Here is an 18,054-nt window from a genome sequence, read left to right as displayed (position 1 = left end):
GCCTATATAGTTTATAGAGAGTGTGGTTTGGGACCAGTCCCAGGTTTCAGCGTTATTAGAATATAATGGAGCCGTTTCTGTCAGCTGCTTGCCGTCAGCAACATTTAATCTAGGAGGAAATCTCTTTCTCATGTACACAGGGAGATATAGCACGTCTCACATGCTTCGCAGAAACTTAAGGATTGAAAAAGTAGGCACATTTTCTAAAATTGGGGGCAGTAATCATGCATAGATTTAATGATAGGACAGTTTGGAGGGAGCCTTTTGCATGCTTTTGATTTGCCTGTGCATCAATCCATGTGTGTAATTCAAGGAAATTTCTATAATGAACCAGGTGTAAATTGCACAGTGTAATAGAAAAAGGACAGTGGGGTTTTTTGGTGTAGTGCTGGTATGAGTAAATCACTTAAATCCATTTACCTTCTTAGTCCACATCTTTGTCCATGTGTACAAATGTTAAAATGTCTTAATATATTTCTGCAATCGAAAGTCAGCATCTATCAGTATGTTCTGTACTTGAATGATTAGCTCTTAAACGTTCAGCGCATGAATGAACATCTTTTTAGACCTGTAATTTCGAATGATCTTTTGAGATTTGATTCTGATTTATTTTACATTTTCTCTTCACACTTAACAGAGTTTACTTAACATTTGCATACCTTTTAATAAGGAGCTGATTTTAAAGCTACTGCCTGATATCAGCTCACACACACTACCATGAATCCTCCACTACCCAGTTCTGCCGTTTCTGTTGAGACAAGGGACAATGACCTACAGTAACTGACCACCTGTATGCAGCCCCAAATAACAACTCCGTGTATTCTTCATCCCAGGACCAACAATTCAGGTGTCAACAACTTTTATTGTTACATTGCATACTTACAAATGATTTAGTATGTACAATATGTACAAGCCATTTCACTCTGATTACAACATTGCCTATATGCACACAATGAGTCGGTGTCCAGTGTCTTTCATTTAAAAGAATAAATTAAAAGAACGCATGAACTTAAGTTACAGTCTTATCCAACAGAGTTACGCTGTTGATCAGAAGCACTAAAAAAAGCTCCTTAATATTTGGCTTACACACACACACAAACCACATGGCCATCACTAAGCCTTAAGGTACAGCAGATGTGGAATGTGTGTGTTGGTACACATCTCCCTGCTGCTTTGACTGTAAACTGAGACACAGACTTTTCATCACACAACACTAACAGAATGATGCCACGACCAAAATTTGATTCTCAAAGATCCTCCTCACAACGGTGGGACAAGGTAAGACAAAACAGAAAAGCTAGGCACTTAAGGGTTGATAGTAATGGCAGTAAGGGAATTTTGTGCATTTTGATGGAAGAAATGTTGATTACACTAACTTTAGTTAGCATGTACACTGGAGTCATCAGGTGCTCAAATGTAACATGCTTCCACGTTCAGTCATTACTGTGCATGTCGTACACACTGGACCTGACCAAATAAATGGCAATGTTAAGTCAAAAGGTGCTCAATCGTCGTCTCACCAGTCTACCATCTTTCTCTTACGCTCTCACTTTTTTTTTAGTGGGACCAGTTTAACATAAATAAAATAAAATAAATCACCATCATCAACTGTCATCAGCTAACTAAAGAGAACAAAACAAAAACAGCCTAAAGAAGAAAGAGATGATTATGACTTTGGCAAACCAACATGATGCCACTGAACTGTTCTACTCACCAATGGCATTTGATGACTAGATAATTCCTGAAGGATAAATGCCTTAAGAAACAAAAAACACTTCACATTTGGACGTTAATCTGAGTCTTTCTGTGTGAGGTAGTTCTCCTCTCATTTCATTTCAGCAGCACTGGATCCTGTCACACCATCCAATCAAAACACATCTCTCACCCAACGTTCTAAAACCAACCGGATTGGTGTGTTTGTAGAAACCTGCTAATTTTCTACCCAACAATTTTATTCATACCAATTCATCTGTTCTTTGTTTTTTTTTTTCAGTAGTTTTCTGAAAGCCAGCTGCTAATATTAAAATGGTTATGTTTTTCCTGATGGTTTCCTGGTATTTCCAAACCACAGCCAACACTTGTCTTCAGATTATAATGTGTGTGCTTCTTGACTGACACACACACACACACACACACACACACACACACACACACACACACACACACACACACACACACACACACACACACACACACACACACAAGCAGGCTTGTTCATACATCCTTGGTAAAAGTTCACAGTGCTTTCTCCTTGATGAAGTTTGAAAAGCTCCATCAGCAGCCTACAGCAGGCCTGTCCACAGGTTGTAGCAGGCCGTGTTGATCACAGACTCGAGGTGGTGGTACATGGAGACAAGCTGCGGGGGAGGACTGCTGCTCGGCTGCGCCTGGGGGGGCAACGGCTCCCTAAAAACCACCTTCAAGCTCTGTAGGATGCAGTAGGAAGGAGAACGAGAATGTGAATTTATATGGCCTTGTCACTTCTGTTCGCAAAAATGAAATGTATAAAAGTTCTAAGGACATTAGTTAAATAGCTCACGGTTTTTCCTGCCTGGGAATCCAAGAAGACGAGCACGAAGCAATCAGTAAACTTCTGGTTAAGCACAGCCTGGAAAAAACATTCAAAACATTTATGTTCAAATTTCCCATGTCTTCTGCCCACATTCTTACATTTGCTCTCTGATGTGCAAGACCCATTCAGAGTCAGCTCACATAAAGGCATTAAACATGCAATGCTTTAACACAGACGCTAACAGCAGCAATCTTTGTTTGGAAAGTATGGAGAAAAAAAAATTCCCAGCATTTCCAGAAGCCGCTTCTTTTGATCTGGAGTCTCTCATTTAGTGAATTATGCAGAAACTAACCTCCTGACAGTCCAGAGACGCTGACAATTATTCCATGTTAAATTCACTTAATCCCTTCTGAGACTTTAATTCAACGTTTTAAAGGCACGCAAGTGTCACTGCAAACCACAAAGGTCTGAAAATGTGAAACAGATGAGCCTCCGTCTCCCAGAAAGTAAGCGTAACAAGCTCGGTTTAATTTAGAAAACTTCAAGGTGACAAGGCTTCATGCTGATGAATGATTTCATGCTAATTTGTTGCATAAATTTAAAAAAAAAAAAAAATGACGAACAGAAAATCCCAGGATATAATTAAAACACAAAAGGTAATCAGGGACTATAATGTGGACATGTAATTGAAGAGACGTGGATATAATAAAAGGGTTTCTATGGCCTAAATGTTCATAACCAAACCTATCTGAATGGAAATGGTGCTTTTTGAAGAACAAGGACACGGATGTGTGGCAGGTGACCCGGACAGCTGGAGTTTATAATTGGAGGATTTTAAACAAACAAACAAACAAACAGATATGCAAATAAATAAATAAATAAATAAATAAATAAAATTATGTCAGGGAGCTTTTCATATCTCAGTCATTTTAAGTATTTAATTCTTTTAGTTAAAATTCTTTAAAATCTAGGTATTTATTTATTTCAATAATAATAATAATAATAATAATAATAATAATAATAATAATAATAATAATAATAATATAAACCTGTCATTAGAAAAAAGACTAGCCCATGTTCAAATCAGCAAGATGCTTAAAAAAGTCCAATAGTTTTCCACTATGCCTTTACATCTTCCATATAAAAGAACTGGCTGCACAGATGTATGCTAGCTAACTAAATCATCAGCTTCATTTCCAGGAAAATAACAGGGTGAAGTATTTCAGCATTCCTAATGACCGGCTGCTGCTTAGCAGTATATTTCTTAAGCCAGGCATAATGGCAGGCATATTATTTGAAGGCATGAAATTGGCAGTTCCATTTGAACCCAGCGTTAAACTACTGAACTCTTACCAGGTACTGAATGCCGCAGTCATCCACAAAGTGCCTGCAGCTTTGTGGGAAACGTGAGAGCAGAACCTTGATCAGGCTCTGATACCAGGCAGGATTCATTGTCAGAAAACATTCCTGTCAACACACAAAGACTCGTATGAGAAAAGAAAGCAAGTACAGTCTGATTATACAGCTGAAAATAAGGAATGCAGCTGATCCTGAGTCTGTAGGAGGAATTCAGTCAGAATATTAGATACACATGATCTAATTTAATAGTGTGATTACACACACACACACACACACACACACACACATCACACTATTTAGATTTAGATATACACTTTAATTAAACATGCCAGGGGACAAATATCCATGATGTGTATATAATTTCAATTCCACATACAAAATGAATATTTTAATACTTCTGTAAGCTTCCGAGGTTCAGACTAGCTAGAGCGCACAATGCTGGAGTGGTTACTAGGCAACTGAAACAGAATTAGTGGAACAAGCATTCTTTAATTGTCTTTATCTGAACTGATCCCAATTATCTGCCAGTTAACATCCTTGTTAAGTTGTCACATCCTTAGATAATGTTTTTTATTGACCAATTCTCCTAAAGATAAAGGTGAAATCAACACACTGCTGATTAATGTATCTACAAGCCTCAGTGTTTAGTGTGTTACCTTGACATCAAAAAATCATCATAAAATTATTTGCTTGTGCGCTTAAGATCATAGAACGAAAATGATGTGTTTCTTAGACTTCTGCACAATCCACACAGGAAAGTCGTTCACTTCAGCGAGAAACGGGACCATCAGGAAGTTTTGCACACATTACTCGCAACCTGAATTTGATTTTTAAAGGAAATCTAATTCTTGGCGTTATCCCTCTCAATGCCTTATCAGCGTGTGCAGAAACACCTCCTCAGGCTCCATCCATCCTGTCATTGTGAGCCTGCCCACGCCTGACAGCCACGTATATCATCCAAACCAACGTATTAGAGACGGCGTATCTGAGCAACATCGACTTCTGGCTTAATTTTGGGAAAGAAAACAGCAGCAGAGACGGCGTGTGCTTGGTAGTGCTGGCTGCAGGGGAATAATCAAGAGGGATTTTTACTCAAGTGAGGAGACACGACACAGAGAGGAATCAGAGCTGGGACTAATAACCTGCTGATGTAACCTTACAATCAAAATACCTGTTTATAACCTGCTTATAACCTATTTATCTGAGTCTTAGACAAAAGTGGTCCTTATGCATTGTTGTGATAGGGATGGATCTAAAAATGTCCAAACATGCTGCCTACCTAAACTGATGACTTTTGCTGCTGTGACTGTATTTGTGTTCGCTGATATAAATATGCTATGTTTTGTATATCACAATAGATCATAAGAGCAGAGATCAACACGTGTCTTTCCTGAGTGCCTCCATATGTGGTAGCGGGTGTGGGGTGAGTGATGGGGATCACATATACACTTCCACTCACACTCTCTTGGACATGTTCATGCACATGCACACACACTTGCAAACTGACACACACCCAACAGGCCTTAGAAAAACAAGATGTTCAAAACATCAAAATCAGTCAGTTTCAAACTGAGCTCACACACAGTTTAGGAGATTTTTCTGCATTATGTTGATGCCAAGGTAATGTTTGTTTGTAAAGTAACATTCATTTGCAGTAACACACTTCTGGAGTAACACACTTGCTGTACAACTAAACAAACACACACACACATACACAGGGTGAAAACAGGCTATGTACAGTGGGAGTGTTTGCCGCGTAAGCATGAGCTGTGTGACAGTAAACAAGAGACCTGCTGTGAGATTATAGGAATATTAAAGGTTTGTGCTGCTGACACCAGTTAGCCGTCCGTATGCTGCTGAGTGCAACTGCAGCTGTCAGCTACCCATCAAAACCTGCTGAGCCGCACCCAACGCGTCAACATGTAGTGCGAGAGCTGTGTAACGTTCTAGCAGTTTCCTAAAGGCTGACCTCCTCGAACACATCAAATGCATACTGCTTGGATGTACGAGAGAGGGAGATCAGTGAGAAAGAGGAATGTTTTCAGTCATCCATGTCATTTTTAATATACACTCACCCTCGACTTTAATAGGAACTCCTCTAACCCCTGCTCATTTATGCACTTATCCAATCAGCCAATGTGGAAACAGCACCATGCATGAAATAATGCAAATACAGCTCAAGAGCTTCAGATAATATTCACATCAAACATCAGAATAGGGATCCAGGGTGATCTCTGTGACATTAACTGTGGTATGGTTATCGGTGCCAGCTTGTTGGATAGTTTGAGTATTTCAGAAACTGCTGATCTCCTGGGATTTTTTATTTTATTTTTTTATATACACACAATAGTCGCTCGAGGTTCCACAGAATGGTGTGAAAAACAAAAATACATTAAGTGAGCAACAGTTCTGCAGATGAAAACGCCTTGGTGTTGAGAGTTCAGAGGAAAATAACCAGATTGGTTGGAGCTGCCAGGAAGGATATAGCAACTTAATCATCGTGAGCAGAAAAGCACCTCAGCATGCAAAAAAGTTCAAAGCTTGAGGTGGATGAAGAGCAGAAGAACCACACACTGGGTTCCACTTCTGTCAGCCAAGAACTGGAATCTGAAGCTGTAATGGCTACAGACAATTTGACAGTTCAAGATTAGGAAAAAAAAATAATCATCTGGTATCATTCCAGGCTTCATCTGTCCAGTTCAGGCGAGTCTGTGCCCACGATAGCATCAGATTCCTGTTCTTGTCTAACAGCAGTGGAACCTGATGTGGTCTTCTGCTGTTGTATCTCATCTCATCCATCTCAAGATTTAATGTATTGTGTGAACTGAGATGCATTTCTGTTCATCACTTTGTTGTTTTTTGGTTGTAAAGAGCGACTATTTGAGTCGCTATAGACTTTGTCAGCTCAGACCGGTCTGGTCTTTCTCCACTGATCCTTCTCATCAACAAGGTGCTTCAGTCTGCAGACCCTCCTCACTCTAGTGTTATGCAGTTTCCAGCCCATCTAGCAGCAACAGCCATGACACAGTTAAAGACACAGAGATCACACGTTTTCCCCATGTTGGTGTTTAATGTGAACATTAACCAAAGCTCGTGACCTGCATCTGCAGGATTTTATTCATTGTGCTGATGCACATAATTGACTGATTAAATAACTGCATGAATGTGCAGGTGTTCCTATTAAAGTGGACAGTGTGTGTACTGTATGTAGGTCTGTTGTGTCCTGTCCTTCCCATCATGTTATGTGTTCTTTTTTGTTTTAGCTTAACAAATGCTGTTTTTGATGAGCTAACTATAGTTTAATTCTCAGAGGATAAATGCGATCACAATGACATCCTTCTATTCATTCTTGCATTTTTATGACAGTTCATTACTAGGCATTATTATGTATTATGAGATGCCCAGCACCTCATTGTGTCTCTTTGTTTGAGTAGCTTTATGGACATGGCTGTTAGAAGGGAAGAAATTGCACAAGCATGCACCGGCAAGATCTGACAGTAATATTATTTCTAAAGCCTCTCATTAAGGTGATCCTCAAGCGAAAGGCTTCAAAGTGAACAACAAACACGAGTTACTGCAATGACAGATCACGCCGTCAATTTTAAACAGCATATTGATTTTAATTACAAAATGATTTAATGACAATTTTTTAAAACTCTGAAGGAGCGATAAAAAAAATCTATATACCAAGACAAATAAGACTAGCTGTTCAATTAGGACAAGCAGTATCGAGGCTAGCAGACAGGCTGTAGAGGCTGAGCTGCAGTACAGAATGATTTAAGACATGCCATGCTTAGGGGCACACATACTATTCAGGTGTCATTATTCTCCAGCAGAAAGTGTTGCCCTTTATAAAGTTTTATGATTAATGGAAATCTGCTGTGCCATGAACACGCTTTGGTAGTAAGCATCATTTTGGTGTAGCCAAAATCTACTAGAAGACTGATAACTGAGGTCTATTTTGTGTGTGTGTGTGTGTGTGTGTACATAACTGTTTCCATTTATAAGACCTATCACGCTCATCATGAAGCTTACATATGGTCCTTCAATAAACCGTATTAAATACCAGATGCATTTCTGTCATGCAAGTGACATTAACTTAATTTAATACCCTTTACTGTCAGATTCACGGTCTTCACTAGCTAAACACTTACAGCAAGGACCCACATTACAGCTAATGACAGACAGCTGAGAACAGGGATATATAACAGCATCTATTGCTCCACTTTAATAATAACTTTAGCCAAACAACTTCCACATATGAATGAGGACACGGTTCAATAAGCTTGCCTAAAGTATTCAGGTCAGCTACCTCAGCATTCAGAGCAGACTTGCAGACTTCAGCTAGTTTGTGGAGAGGAACAGCTGGCCCCAGGGTTCTGTTTAACATCAATAACACTGTGTGTCCTTGTGTATTAAGTAATATTATATAATTTGACTTGTCTTTCCACCAGGGAAAGGTTTTTAAAATGCGTGTGTGTGTGTTTACCAGCTGAGGGTCGATCTCTCCGATAGATCGGCTCTGCACTGAATCCAGCAGCTCCTCCAGCTCAGCGAAGGCCAGCTTGCTGAGTTTGAGTTTGTCGTGGGCGGCGTGCTCTCCATGGAAGAGTCTCCGCCACAAGTTATCCCTCCGGCAGTGAGCCATAGCTTCTGTCACACTGCTCTGGATCTGCTTCCGTGCCGAAATCACCTCGCTGTTCAGGAGTGGAAAGAGAGGGGACGATGAATCTGGGAAGTCTGAAGGATCCTCCTCGCTCTCAGCTCCTGATGGGTGTTCTCCCGGTTCAGGGACAAGCTCAAGCTCAGGCTCAGGGGTCAAGGCTGAGGCTGTTTCCTCCCAGAGGTCATGTTCAGATTTCCACCCTTCCACGATGCCTGGCTCTGTTCTCTCGATATGGCCACGTGTGCCGGGGTCACTGGGGTCACGGTAGATCTGAGGGAGCTTCTTAAAACGGCGCATGTCGGCTGTGAGCCGAGGAAACAGTTCTCTCTGACTGGTCATGATCACATAATAGCGTAACCTGGATGGAAAAGGAAGGTGGAAAAAAAGGAAGGAAGGAAGGAAGAAAAACATAAGAAAGGAAGGAAACAAGCAAGCAAGAAAGAAAAATATAAATACACACAAAACAAACCTGCTGTTATTTATTTATTTTTATTTTTTACATATACCCAGAATCTAAAATTTGTCTTGTTATACAGAATAATACTGAGCCCACATGTCCTTGGCTTCTGTTTACTTTCGCTTTCTCAGCTCCTTCTCTCGGCTGTGTTTACCTCAGCAGGTGTCTTTCCCCCTCGGACTGTTCCTCGAATGGAGCCGCGTCATGACACACGAGCAGAGAGACATCAAAGTCGTCATGGTGTTGCAGCCCCTCCAGGTCCTTATAGGTGCCAGAGCTTATAAAGGAGAGAACAAACCTACAGCTGTTAGTCAGTTACAAAGGACACTGACAAAACAAAACACAGGACAAAACCCAGTTTCTCCTGCACACGCTCAGTTCCAACACAGAGCTGGTTTCCTGAGAGCAGTTTCATATTGAAAGTGTTTTTGACCGTGCAGATGTTGGCTGGATTTCAAACACCCAGTGGGTCAAAATGTGATTCTGAAAAAAAAATAAAAAGGTTGTAAACAAATGACACGCTGATTACTCGCTCATTTGATTCCACCAGGGCCGCTACAGGAGGCGTTTTATTTCTCCTCAGGAAAAAGCTTTAGTTAATGTTAGCTAACAGAGAATGGCCAGTGCATGCTGATGATGATTTTTACCCAATAGTCACAGTGTTGCATAGAGAAACCTGTATTTTGTGTAATTAATCATTTCTTTGACTGAACCCTTTTTACCAGGACGCTGGCTTTCTGTTCCACACGCAGAATGGAAATCAAATCGTCTAATATTTACAATTATCATCAAACAAATGTATTATTTTATTGCTGCAAGTCTAATATAAAATGAATCAGGACAGTGTTAGTGTTCAGTGTGAGATTTTTCTACCTCTGCTGAGATATCAAGCATTTGTTCATCTCAGGAGAGCAGAAATGGGTTTGATAAACCATGTAAACTTGAAGATATAAACATTTGTGTGGGGGAAAAAAATGAAGCATTTTTGCGTTAGTAACTTTTCTATGACTGTATTTCACTTTGTAAACTAGATAATAACAGAAATGATTAACTCTTTAAGGAAAAACTGCAAATTCTTCCATTCAATCCAGTGTCTATTTTTATACAAGCCATTACTCACCGCTGTGAAGTGTGACATGACAAAGAAATGTAATGTTGAACACGGGCACAACAAAACAAGCTCAAATAAGACTCTATTTTGGCCTCTGGGAAACAGAGCTTTGATATAAAAAGATTTCCCAGTCCTTACATTTTAGAAAGCTAAATTCAAGCACCTTGAATCCTGAACAAATTATGACATAAAATGCTAAACTAGCTCAAGCTAGTCAAATCAGCAGCAACATTTTTTTTTTAATGTTCACAAGCAACAGACTTTGTTTTCATATGATTCAACACTTGGCAGTTGGAGATGAAATATTCTGGCATCTGTATTAGCAGCCAATCAGCTCCAAGCCAAGCAGCTTTATCAGACACTCACAGCTGCCTCTGGAGCAGTTTAAACCGACTGTCAGTCAACGCCACGCTGCAGCCAGAATCGCAGTCCACTGTAACCTGGCTCTGACCGGAACAGAGACGCCAGACTGAAGGTACAATTATTTTAATAGCTGATTTTTACTAATCTAAGGAAATGTGCACCAGCTTACTGCCCAGAGCATAACATATACATAAAAGATGAGGAAATGAAGAAAGTGGAGACTCGGACTGTGATCTTGTTAGACGGCTGTTTGTTCTTTTTTAACTTCAGCATTTATCAATAGAGTCATTTATTTTTTTATTTTTTAACACGCTTTAGGTATATTAGCATGTTCATGTTGTTACTCTCCCAGTTTGAATCTCCATTATTGAAATGTATTTTACTATAAGTTCTTCACTGAATTTTCACACAGCTTTTGTGAGAAACAGGCGAGTCGTACCTGTTCCACAGAGCTACTAGGGCGTACTCGTGTAAGTCTGCACTTGGCCCTCCCTTCTTGTTCTCGATGTTCGCTGCGGTCTTGGACATGCGGAGGGGCTTCATGCCGTACGTGCCGGCATGATCGGTGATGTAATTATACAGCTGGTGAGCAGTTATCATTCCCGTTGACATGGAAAAGCTTCCTGCACACAAAGTCAAGCACGAAATCAAGCTGGAAATGATGACCCAACAGAAAAAAAAGTAATAATAAAAAAAAAAGTTCATCAACCAAGCCATGTTTGCTTAATAATGTTTGGTTTAAAATGTTCTGACATTTTACAAAGATTGTATATCAGTCCCAGGAAGAGCAAAGTCAAAGATACTGGAACTTTCATTATCTATCTTTTTTTATTCAAATTTACAAAACACCAGCCATTTATTATTTCACTCTGCTACTCACAATTAACTTCAACATACTTTAGGTCTAATGGGACCTTTAAATATGGCTTTTCATATTCATTAGACAAGAGATTTACACACTCACCCTGGAAGACGTGGTTGCGGCCAAACTTGGGGATGTCTGGATGATGGGAAATGAAGTCCTCCAGGAAACTGTTTAGCTGATAGCCTTGCCTCAACGTCATGTGACAGCCTAGCAGGTACTGGTGCACCACACGCAGGTGGAAATCATAACTAAACGAGTGCACATGCATCAGGTCTCGCACCTTATCGCACTCCTCGGTGAACAGCATGGACAGCTATATGGCACACACACAGATACAGACATACAAGTTCCACTCAGGGCCATATAAATATGTTAACAATCAATTATTCTGCTGACTGGCACTCTGATTATTTGATTAACCAGATTCGAAAAAAATAAATAAAATTAAATTCTTCAGCACTGCTACCAACTTGCATTGCATGCATGTTAAGGAGAACGCATTGATTAATGAAAGCCTTGTTGAGAATTCTTTCTACCAATGTGCAGTTTCTACATAAAGTTGTTCTGCCAGCACTAGACTGCAGGGTTTTCTGTGCCCCAGAGACCAAACAGCAGAAGAAGAAATTCTACTTTGGACACGGCACGCATCACACATGCACATGCATTATGATTGAGAAAGCTTATAACATGGCCTTTAAAATAGAGATGCATGTATAAACAGATCATCGGCAACATAAAATGTCACAGTACAGTCACCGGCTATTCAGTCTGGATTTGACGGAGCTTTGAACACTGAACTTCATCCTGGGTGGTTTTTATAGCAATCTGCAAGAAGTTCCCACACGCTTTAAACATATTTATTACATGTAACATTTATGTACTGGGAATACATTTATATGTAGACATCTTTATTCTTCAGAAGGGCTGAGAGAAAAGTGAACGATCAATTGAGTGAATAAGCGGAGTATTTTCCTTCTATCCAACAAACAGAGATTAAAAACTACTTCCTTTATCTTGATAAGCCTTAGGCGATATAAACAAAGTAAATAACTAAGGGCAGATCCTCCTCAGCTCATATAATAAATTATTCTAAAAATCAATCTGCATGTAAAAATCAATATGTAAAAATGTATTCTTTAAAACCTGTTTTTTTTTTTTTTTAAATGAAATTCTACACCATGATAAAAATGTAGAAGTTTTTTTTCCCTGCAAAATCAACCAGTCGTACTAACAGGCACCTTTACTGTCTAACATTTTTCCATAGGTAGGTTATTATTATTATTATTCTTATTATTCTTCTTCTTCTTATTATTATTATTATTATTATTAAGGTGAAAACTTTTAGCAGCCAAAATATTGTTACTGTAGGTCATGAAAACGTCTTGACGTGAACATTACAGTTTACCTTTTCATCTCTCTCACCTGTACCACCAGCTCTTACCTTATAAGACTATTGTTTATGCAGTGACTCAGAAAGCCTCTGACTGACTCTAAATTGCTCTCACCACACCAAAACACACAATTTTCCTCCAGCATCCAATATCCAGCACGCTACATTTTGCATGCTAACAGCCTCACCACTGCTGCCAAACCAGCCTGTGTGAAACTCTTTTGTAAGCCTTTGTGATATCAGCTCAATAATCGTGCCTTATTTAATTAAACCCACCATCAAAGACTGGCTTACAAAGGCATTAATCGGAAATGCAAATGACTGCAGAGAGGAAACAACTGGGAGTAGTTAAAGCACGGTGGAAAGGTATGGGGGGGTAAGCACGGTTTCTGACTCCGCTTTCATCTTGACCGTTAGCTGGGAAAAAAATGCAAATAGGTCTTATCAAATCAAAAAGCCAGAGAAACAGCTATTATGTTAACACAGCTGAACCTTTCAACCCTTGTTTGTGTATACGTGTGTATGTGTGTGCATGCTTGAGAGCGGTTTTTGTAATCCAACTGGTGGTCCACTTCTTACCCACTTCAAATGGAATACTAATGAAGGATAACAATGTTTCTCATCTGCTTGTGTAGGTAAGCATTTAAAGTTAATCAGAGTGCATGAATGGCTGAAACTGTTCAACTTACATTCATTGCAGTTTAAACTGAATCACCCAGACACGGGTGGCATACGTTGACTTTCATAGAAATACAGTAGCGGCAGCTTGTAGCTTGTATTTTATTTTTTTGTCTTTGTATTTTTACATTATTCTACGGCCAGATGGAAAAGTTCTTAACTGCTCATGTCATGGAATTTAGCAAAGAATTACAGAATGAGAAAAGTGGTAGCTCTTATGGTCAATGAGCTGAAAAAAGTGGAAGAAAAACACATTCTCCTGAATCTCCAAACCAGATAAATGCTCTTTTTCTTGTATTTGTATCCCGTATGTGTAACATAAAGCCAGCAGAGTTAATAAGCTAACAAATCTAAAAGAAATCACATTCAGAGTCTAATCACTGCACTGTACCGATACTTTATTTGTTTAGAGTGAATGTGCCTATAGATACAGACTGTGTTCAAACTGGCTGCAGTCATTTTAATTGATCGACTTCAGAGAGACTCAGGGCAGAAGGCAGGGGACACCCTAGACAAGGTGCCAGTCTGTTACAAGGCACAATCACACACACACCTTTCAGTGCTGAGGCATAGAATCTGGAGTACCTGTAGGAAACCCCCGAAGCACAGGGATCACTTGCAGACTCTGTGCATGCAGGGCAGGAACTGAAACCCCAAACCCTGAGGTGTGGGGCAAACGTGCTAACCTCTAAACAACTGTGCACAGCCCATACACTCATGATCCTGTCAACTAAAGTGAAATTAGTCAGTGGTGGGTATCTGGGCCCAGGGTTGGGACTCTGGAGCCAGGGTTGGGACTCTGGAGCCAGGGGTGGGAATCTGAGCCCAGGAGTGAAAATCTGAGCCCAGGGGTGAGAATCTGAGCCCAGGGGTGAGAATCTGAGCCCAGGGGTGGTCATCTGGGCCCAGGGGTGGTCATCTGGGCCCAGGGGTGGGAATCTGAGCCAGGGGGTAAGATTCTGAGTCCAGGGGTGGGCATCTAAGCCCAGGAGTGAAATCTGAGCCCAGGGTGAAAATCTGAGCTCAGGGGTGAGCATCTGGGCCCAGGGGTGGGAATCTGAGCCCAGAGGTGGGAATCTGGGCCCAGGGGTGGGCATCTGGGCCCAGGGGTGGGAATCTGAGCCCAGGGGTGGGAATCTGATCCCAGGGGTGAGTTTCTGAGCCCAGTACACTGTGCATGCAGGGCAGGAACTGAAACCCCAAACCCTGAGGTGTGGGGCAAACGTGCTAACTTCTAAACAACTGTGCACAGCCCATACACTCATGATCCTGTCAATCAAAGTGAAATTAGTCAGTGGTGGGCATATGAGCCCAGTGGTGGGCATCTGGGCCCAGGGTTGGGACTCTGGGCCCAGGGGTGGTCATCTGGGCCCAGGGGTGGTCATCTGAGCCTAGGGGTGGGCATGTGGGTCCAGGGGTGGGCATCTGGGCCCAGGGGTGGTCATGTGGGTCCAGGGGTGGGCATCTGAGCCAGGGAGTAAGATTCTGAGTCCAGGGGTGGGCATCTAAGCCCAGGAGTGAAATCTGAGCCCAGGGGTGAAAATCTGAGCTCAGGGGTGAGCATTTGGGCCCAGGGGTGGGAATCTGAGCCCAGGGGTGAAAATCTGAGCCCAGTATTGGGCTCATATATGCAGAAAAAAGCAAAAAGAACAAACAGTTACTGCACTGACTGTGACAACACCAACAAATAAGTAAACTACGTTCCAGTTTTCGTTAACAAGGTTATGCTCAGGAAAAAACAAGACCTCATAAAACAGTGATGTGATTTATGCTAGCTTCTACATTAAATAATAAACATACTACATCACAAATCTCTGCTAAACCAACTTACCCTAAAGCTTATTTCAAGCTTTCATGCTGTTTCAGCTGCCACACTATTGGGTAAATGATTTGCTAAGATCCGTAGATATATCATTATTATCATCATCATCATCATCATAATCTCCCCTCCCTACACTAGAGTACATTGCCATAAGATTGTGGGAACCTGACCATAAGAGGCGCATGTGATATTTGAACATCCCAATCTTGATTTAGTTCTCTTTTGCCATTTTAACCTTGAGTCAGATTTTGAAGCTTGGCTGTGCAGATTTGTTCAAGCACTAACGTCAGGTGAGGAGGCCTGGGATTCAGTCAGCATTCCAGTTCATTCCAAAGGTGTGCAGTGGGGTTGAGGTCCAGGCTGTGTGTAGGAGATCTACACCAGCTTTGGCTAACCTTGTGTTTGCGGGCCTCGTGTTATGCACAGTGGCATTGTCATGCTGGAACAAGTTTAGGACTAGTGAAGGGAAATCTTACTGCTAAAATACATAAAATTATCATAAACAATTGCGTTTTAAAATCTGTGGTAACATTTTGGGGACAAATGACATACAGGTGTAACGGTCAGGTGTCTATTTTTGGCCATAAAGCTCTGACTCCTTCACAAGGCTATAAACAGATATCATTATTAATAAGCCCTTTCTGTTTCTCATTTTTATTGACAATAACAGTAACATCTGAATCGAGATGAAGCAGAATTTATATATGCAAGCTGTCGTATTGAATCATTTTAGCAGGAAACAGAAGTGTTTGTTAGAACATTTCATTTGTTTGTCTGCAGAAAAAAGCCACACTGTTCCCTTGGAGAATCCCACCAAATCTACCACATAGCACTGATGAAGAGAACATGAGCGAAGTGAAACCTGAAATGGCAACAGAGTCGTGCAACAGACAGTCAACAGAAAATGAACAGAAGTCATCCCATTCTCTTTGAAAATTGCAAATAGGGGGAAAGGGGCGAGGCTGCAGGTGCAAGGAGAATGAGGGGGAAAGAACTAAAGCCTGATTGGTGTAAGGGCGCAAGCCTGAGGATTCTGGGACATACCACATAGTCTGAGTCTGAGGAGGCCTTTGGAAACAGCTTGCTACGAGGGGATGGCTCCTGATGGAGAGAGAGGATGAGATGACACACACATACACACACATACACACGCACAAGCGCACACGCACGCACAGACACACAGACACACATGCATACACACACACACACACACACACACACACACACACAGACACATATCCCATACACACACATATACAACACACACACACACACCCAACACACACACACACCCAACACACACACACACACACACACACACACACACACACACACACACACACACACACACACACACACACACACACACACACACACACACACACACACACACATCCACACCCACTCAGTGTACAGAAACAATCAAGAGAAAGGGCACAGAGTACACAAAGACCAACAAGTCTTGTGAAACATGCGAAGAAGTTACATTTCACATTCACAGACACACACAAACACTCCATATGGATGCTGACATACAGTCTTCTGTCTACTATGAGTGTACGAGGGCTCAGAAAATCTAACAGAAATCAGGTTGTGAAATGTGAACTTCACTTATTTTCTCACTATATTAGCCGGGGCTTTGATTATGCAATGGTGTAATAGTCACTATAGCAGTAAAAAAAAATAACATCCAAACGTTAAATGTGCTACAAGAAAAAAAACATTTTTTAAAGAGGAGAAAATCTATGAAAATATATTTGTATATTCAGGTTGATGCTGAAGCGCAAGAGCGATTTGCTTTTAAGGTCTAGCATTTATGATAATCTAACAGTTCTCTAGCTGAATAACTAAATCAAATACTTTTTAAATATGTAGTAAATTGAAGCAATACTTTACTTCTATTTTTCAAAATACGAGTTTCAATATTTCAAATTAAACATCTCTGACAGATGTTCATGCCATGATATATTTTTCACATCTCAAATATAATTGCTGCTAAATTGCTGAAAGCTGACAGGCCTAAGAGTAAAACATGGCAACCCTTTTACATATTCACATCTCAGCCAGCTCCCAATGTCCATATTCATTCAGATTGCAACATTAAACTAATGAAAATGTTTCAAATGATGTCACAGTACAAGCTAGAAGGCAAAATCATGTTTTTTTAGACCAGAAAATATACTATGATGTAAACACATCTGAAACTTAATTTCAGCCTCAATACTGAAACACCAACACTACAAAAGAACAAAAGTTTTGTGGTATAAAATAGCTAATAGCATCTGTAATTACTGCTGAGATTGTCATTTGCTGAATGAGCTTTTTCCTGAGTACATTGATATAAATGACACAGAACTAACAAAGCATATATTCAAAATTACAGAAGATCCTAGTAATTATTACTAATACTGATAATTATTGCCCCATTAGCTCGTTTAAGCATCTGGTTCATCGCTCCACTAACCCATTAGACCTGAATATGCTGACCCAAAACTCGCCGAGGCTTTTTTCTTTCAGTTGCTCCAGCTCTGGAGAAAAACGCAAAACAATTGCATACTGTAACGACTTAATTGTTTGCTTTGAGCAGCTGTGATTGTATGGCACCTCCCATTGAGTGACATCTGGAGACTCTTGGTAAACACGAAACCCATTTACAAACACTTACACTTAATTAGTCCTCATCTAGAGTCGAGCTGGACCCACTCCAAATCTAACACACCATTGAAGGACAAGGGAGGTAAAGATAGAATAAGAGAAACAGAGTGAAAGAGAGGGAGACAGAGAAAGAGAGAGAGACAGAAAAATAGAGAGAGAGAGAGAGAGAGAGAGAG

General features: G+C 40.6%; 1 protein-coding gene and 1 long non-coding RNA gene across 14 annotated transcripts in view; one reads left to right on the top strand and one right to left on the bottom strand.

Moving 5' to 3' along the window:
* Window positions 1-842: 842 nt before the first annotated feature.
* Window positions 843-18,054, bottom strand: part of szt2 (SZT2 subunit of KICSTOR complex) — a 92,953-nt gene continuing 75,741 nt past the window's right edge. For 10 of the 12 annotated variants that reach the window (XM_047813812.1, XM_047813814.1, XM_047813816.1 and 7 more), the window contains 8 exons: window positions 16,268-16,324; window positions 11,433-11,646; window positions 10,908-11,091; window positions 9,149-9,271; window positions 8,361-8,895; window positions 3,866-3,979; window positions 2,540-2,608; window positions 843-2,426 (listed from right to left, as the gene is read on the bottom strand). In XM_047813812.1, coding sequence (XP_047669768.1) covers window positions 2,283-2,426; window positions 2,540-2,608; window positions 3,866-3,979; window positions 8,361-8,895; window positions 9,149-9,271; window positions 10,908-11,091; window positions 11,433-11,646; window positions 16,268-16,324 — 1,440 coding nt within the window. In that variant the 3' untranslated portion in view covers window positions 843-2,282. The remainder of the gene's footprint in view (window positions 2,427-2,539; window positions 2,609-3,865; window positions 3,980-8,360; window positions 8,896-9,148; window positions 9,272-10,907; window positions 11,092-11,432; window positions 11,647-16,267; window positions 16,325-18,054) is intronic. The other 2 variants (XM_047813822.1, XM_047813824.1) reach the window with 1 other exon arrangement.
* Window positions 10,414-18,054, top strand: part of LOC113642939 — a 15,919-nt gene continuing 8,278 nt past the window's right edge. For both annotated transcript variants that reach the window (XR_007140583.1, XR_007140584.1), the window contains exons 1-3: window positions 10,414-10,580; window positions 10,881-11,149; window positions 11,412-11,547. This is a non-coding gene — a long non-coding RNA (uncharacterized LOC113642939). The remainder of the gene's footprint in view (window positions 10,581-10,880; window positions 11,150-11,411; window positions 11,548-18,054) is intronic.

The sequence above is a fragment of the Tachysurus fulvidraco genome, chromosome 5 (genome assembly GCF_022655615.1).
Source record: "Tachysurus fulvidraco isolate hzauxx_2018 chromosome 5, HZAU_PFXX_2.0, whole genome shotgun sequence".
NCBI classification, from domain to species: domain Eukaryota; kingdom Metazoa; phylum Chordata; class Actinopteri; order Siluriformes; family Bagridae; genus Tachysurus; species Tachysurus fulvidraco.
The sequence above is the reverse complement of the archived record's forward strand: the minus strand, read 5'-3'. Positions and strand labels throughout refer to the sequence as shown.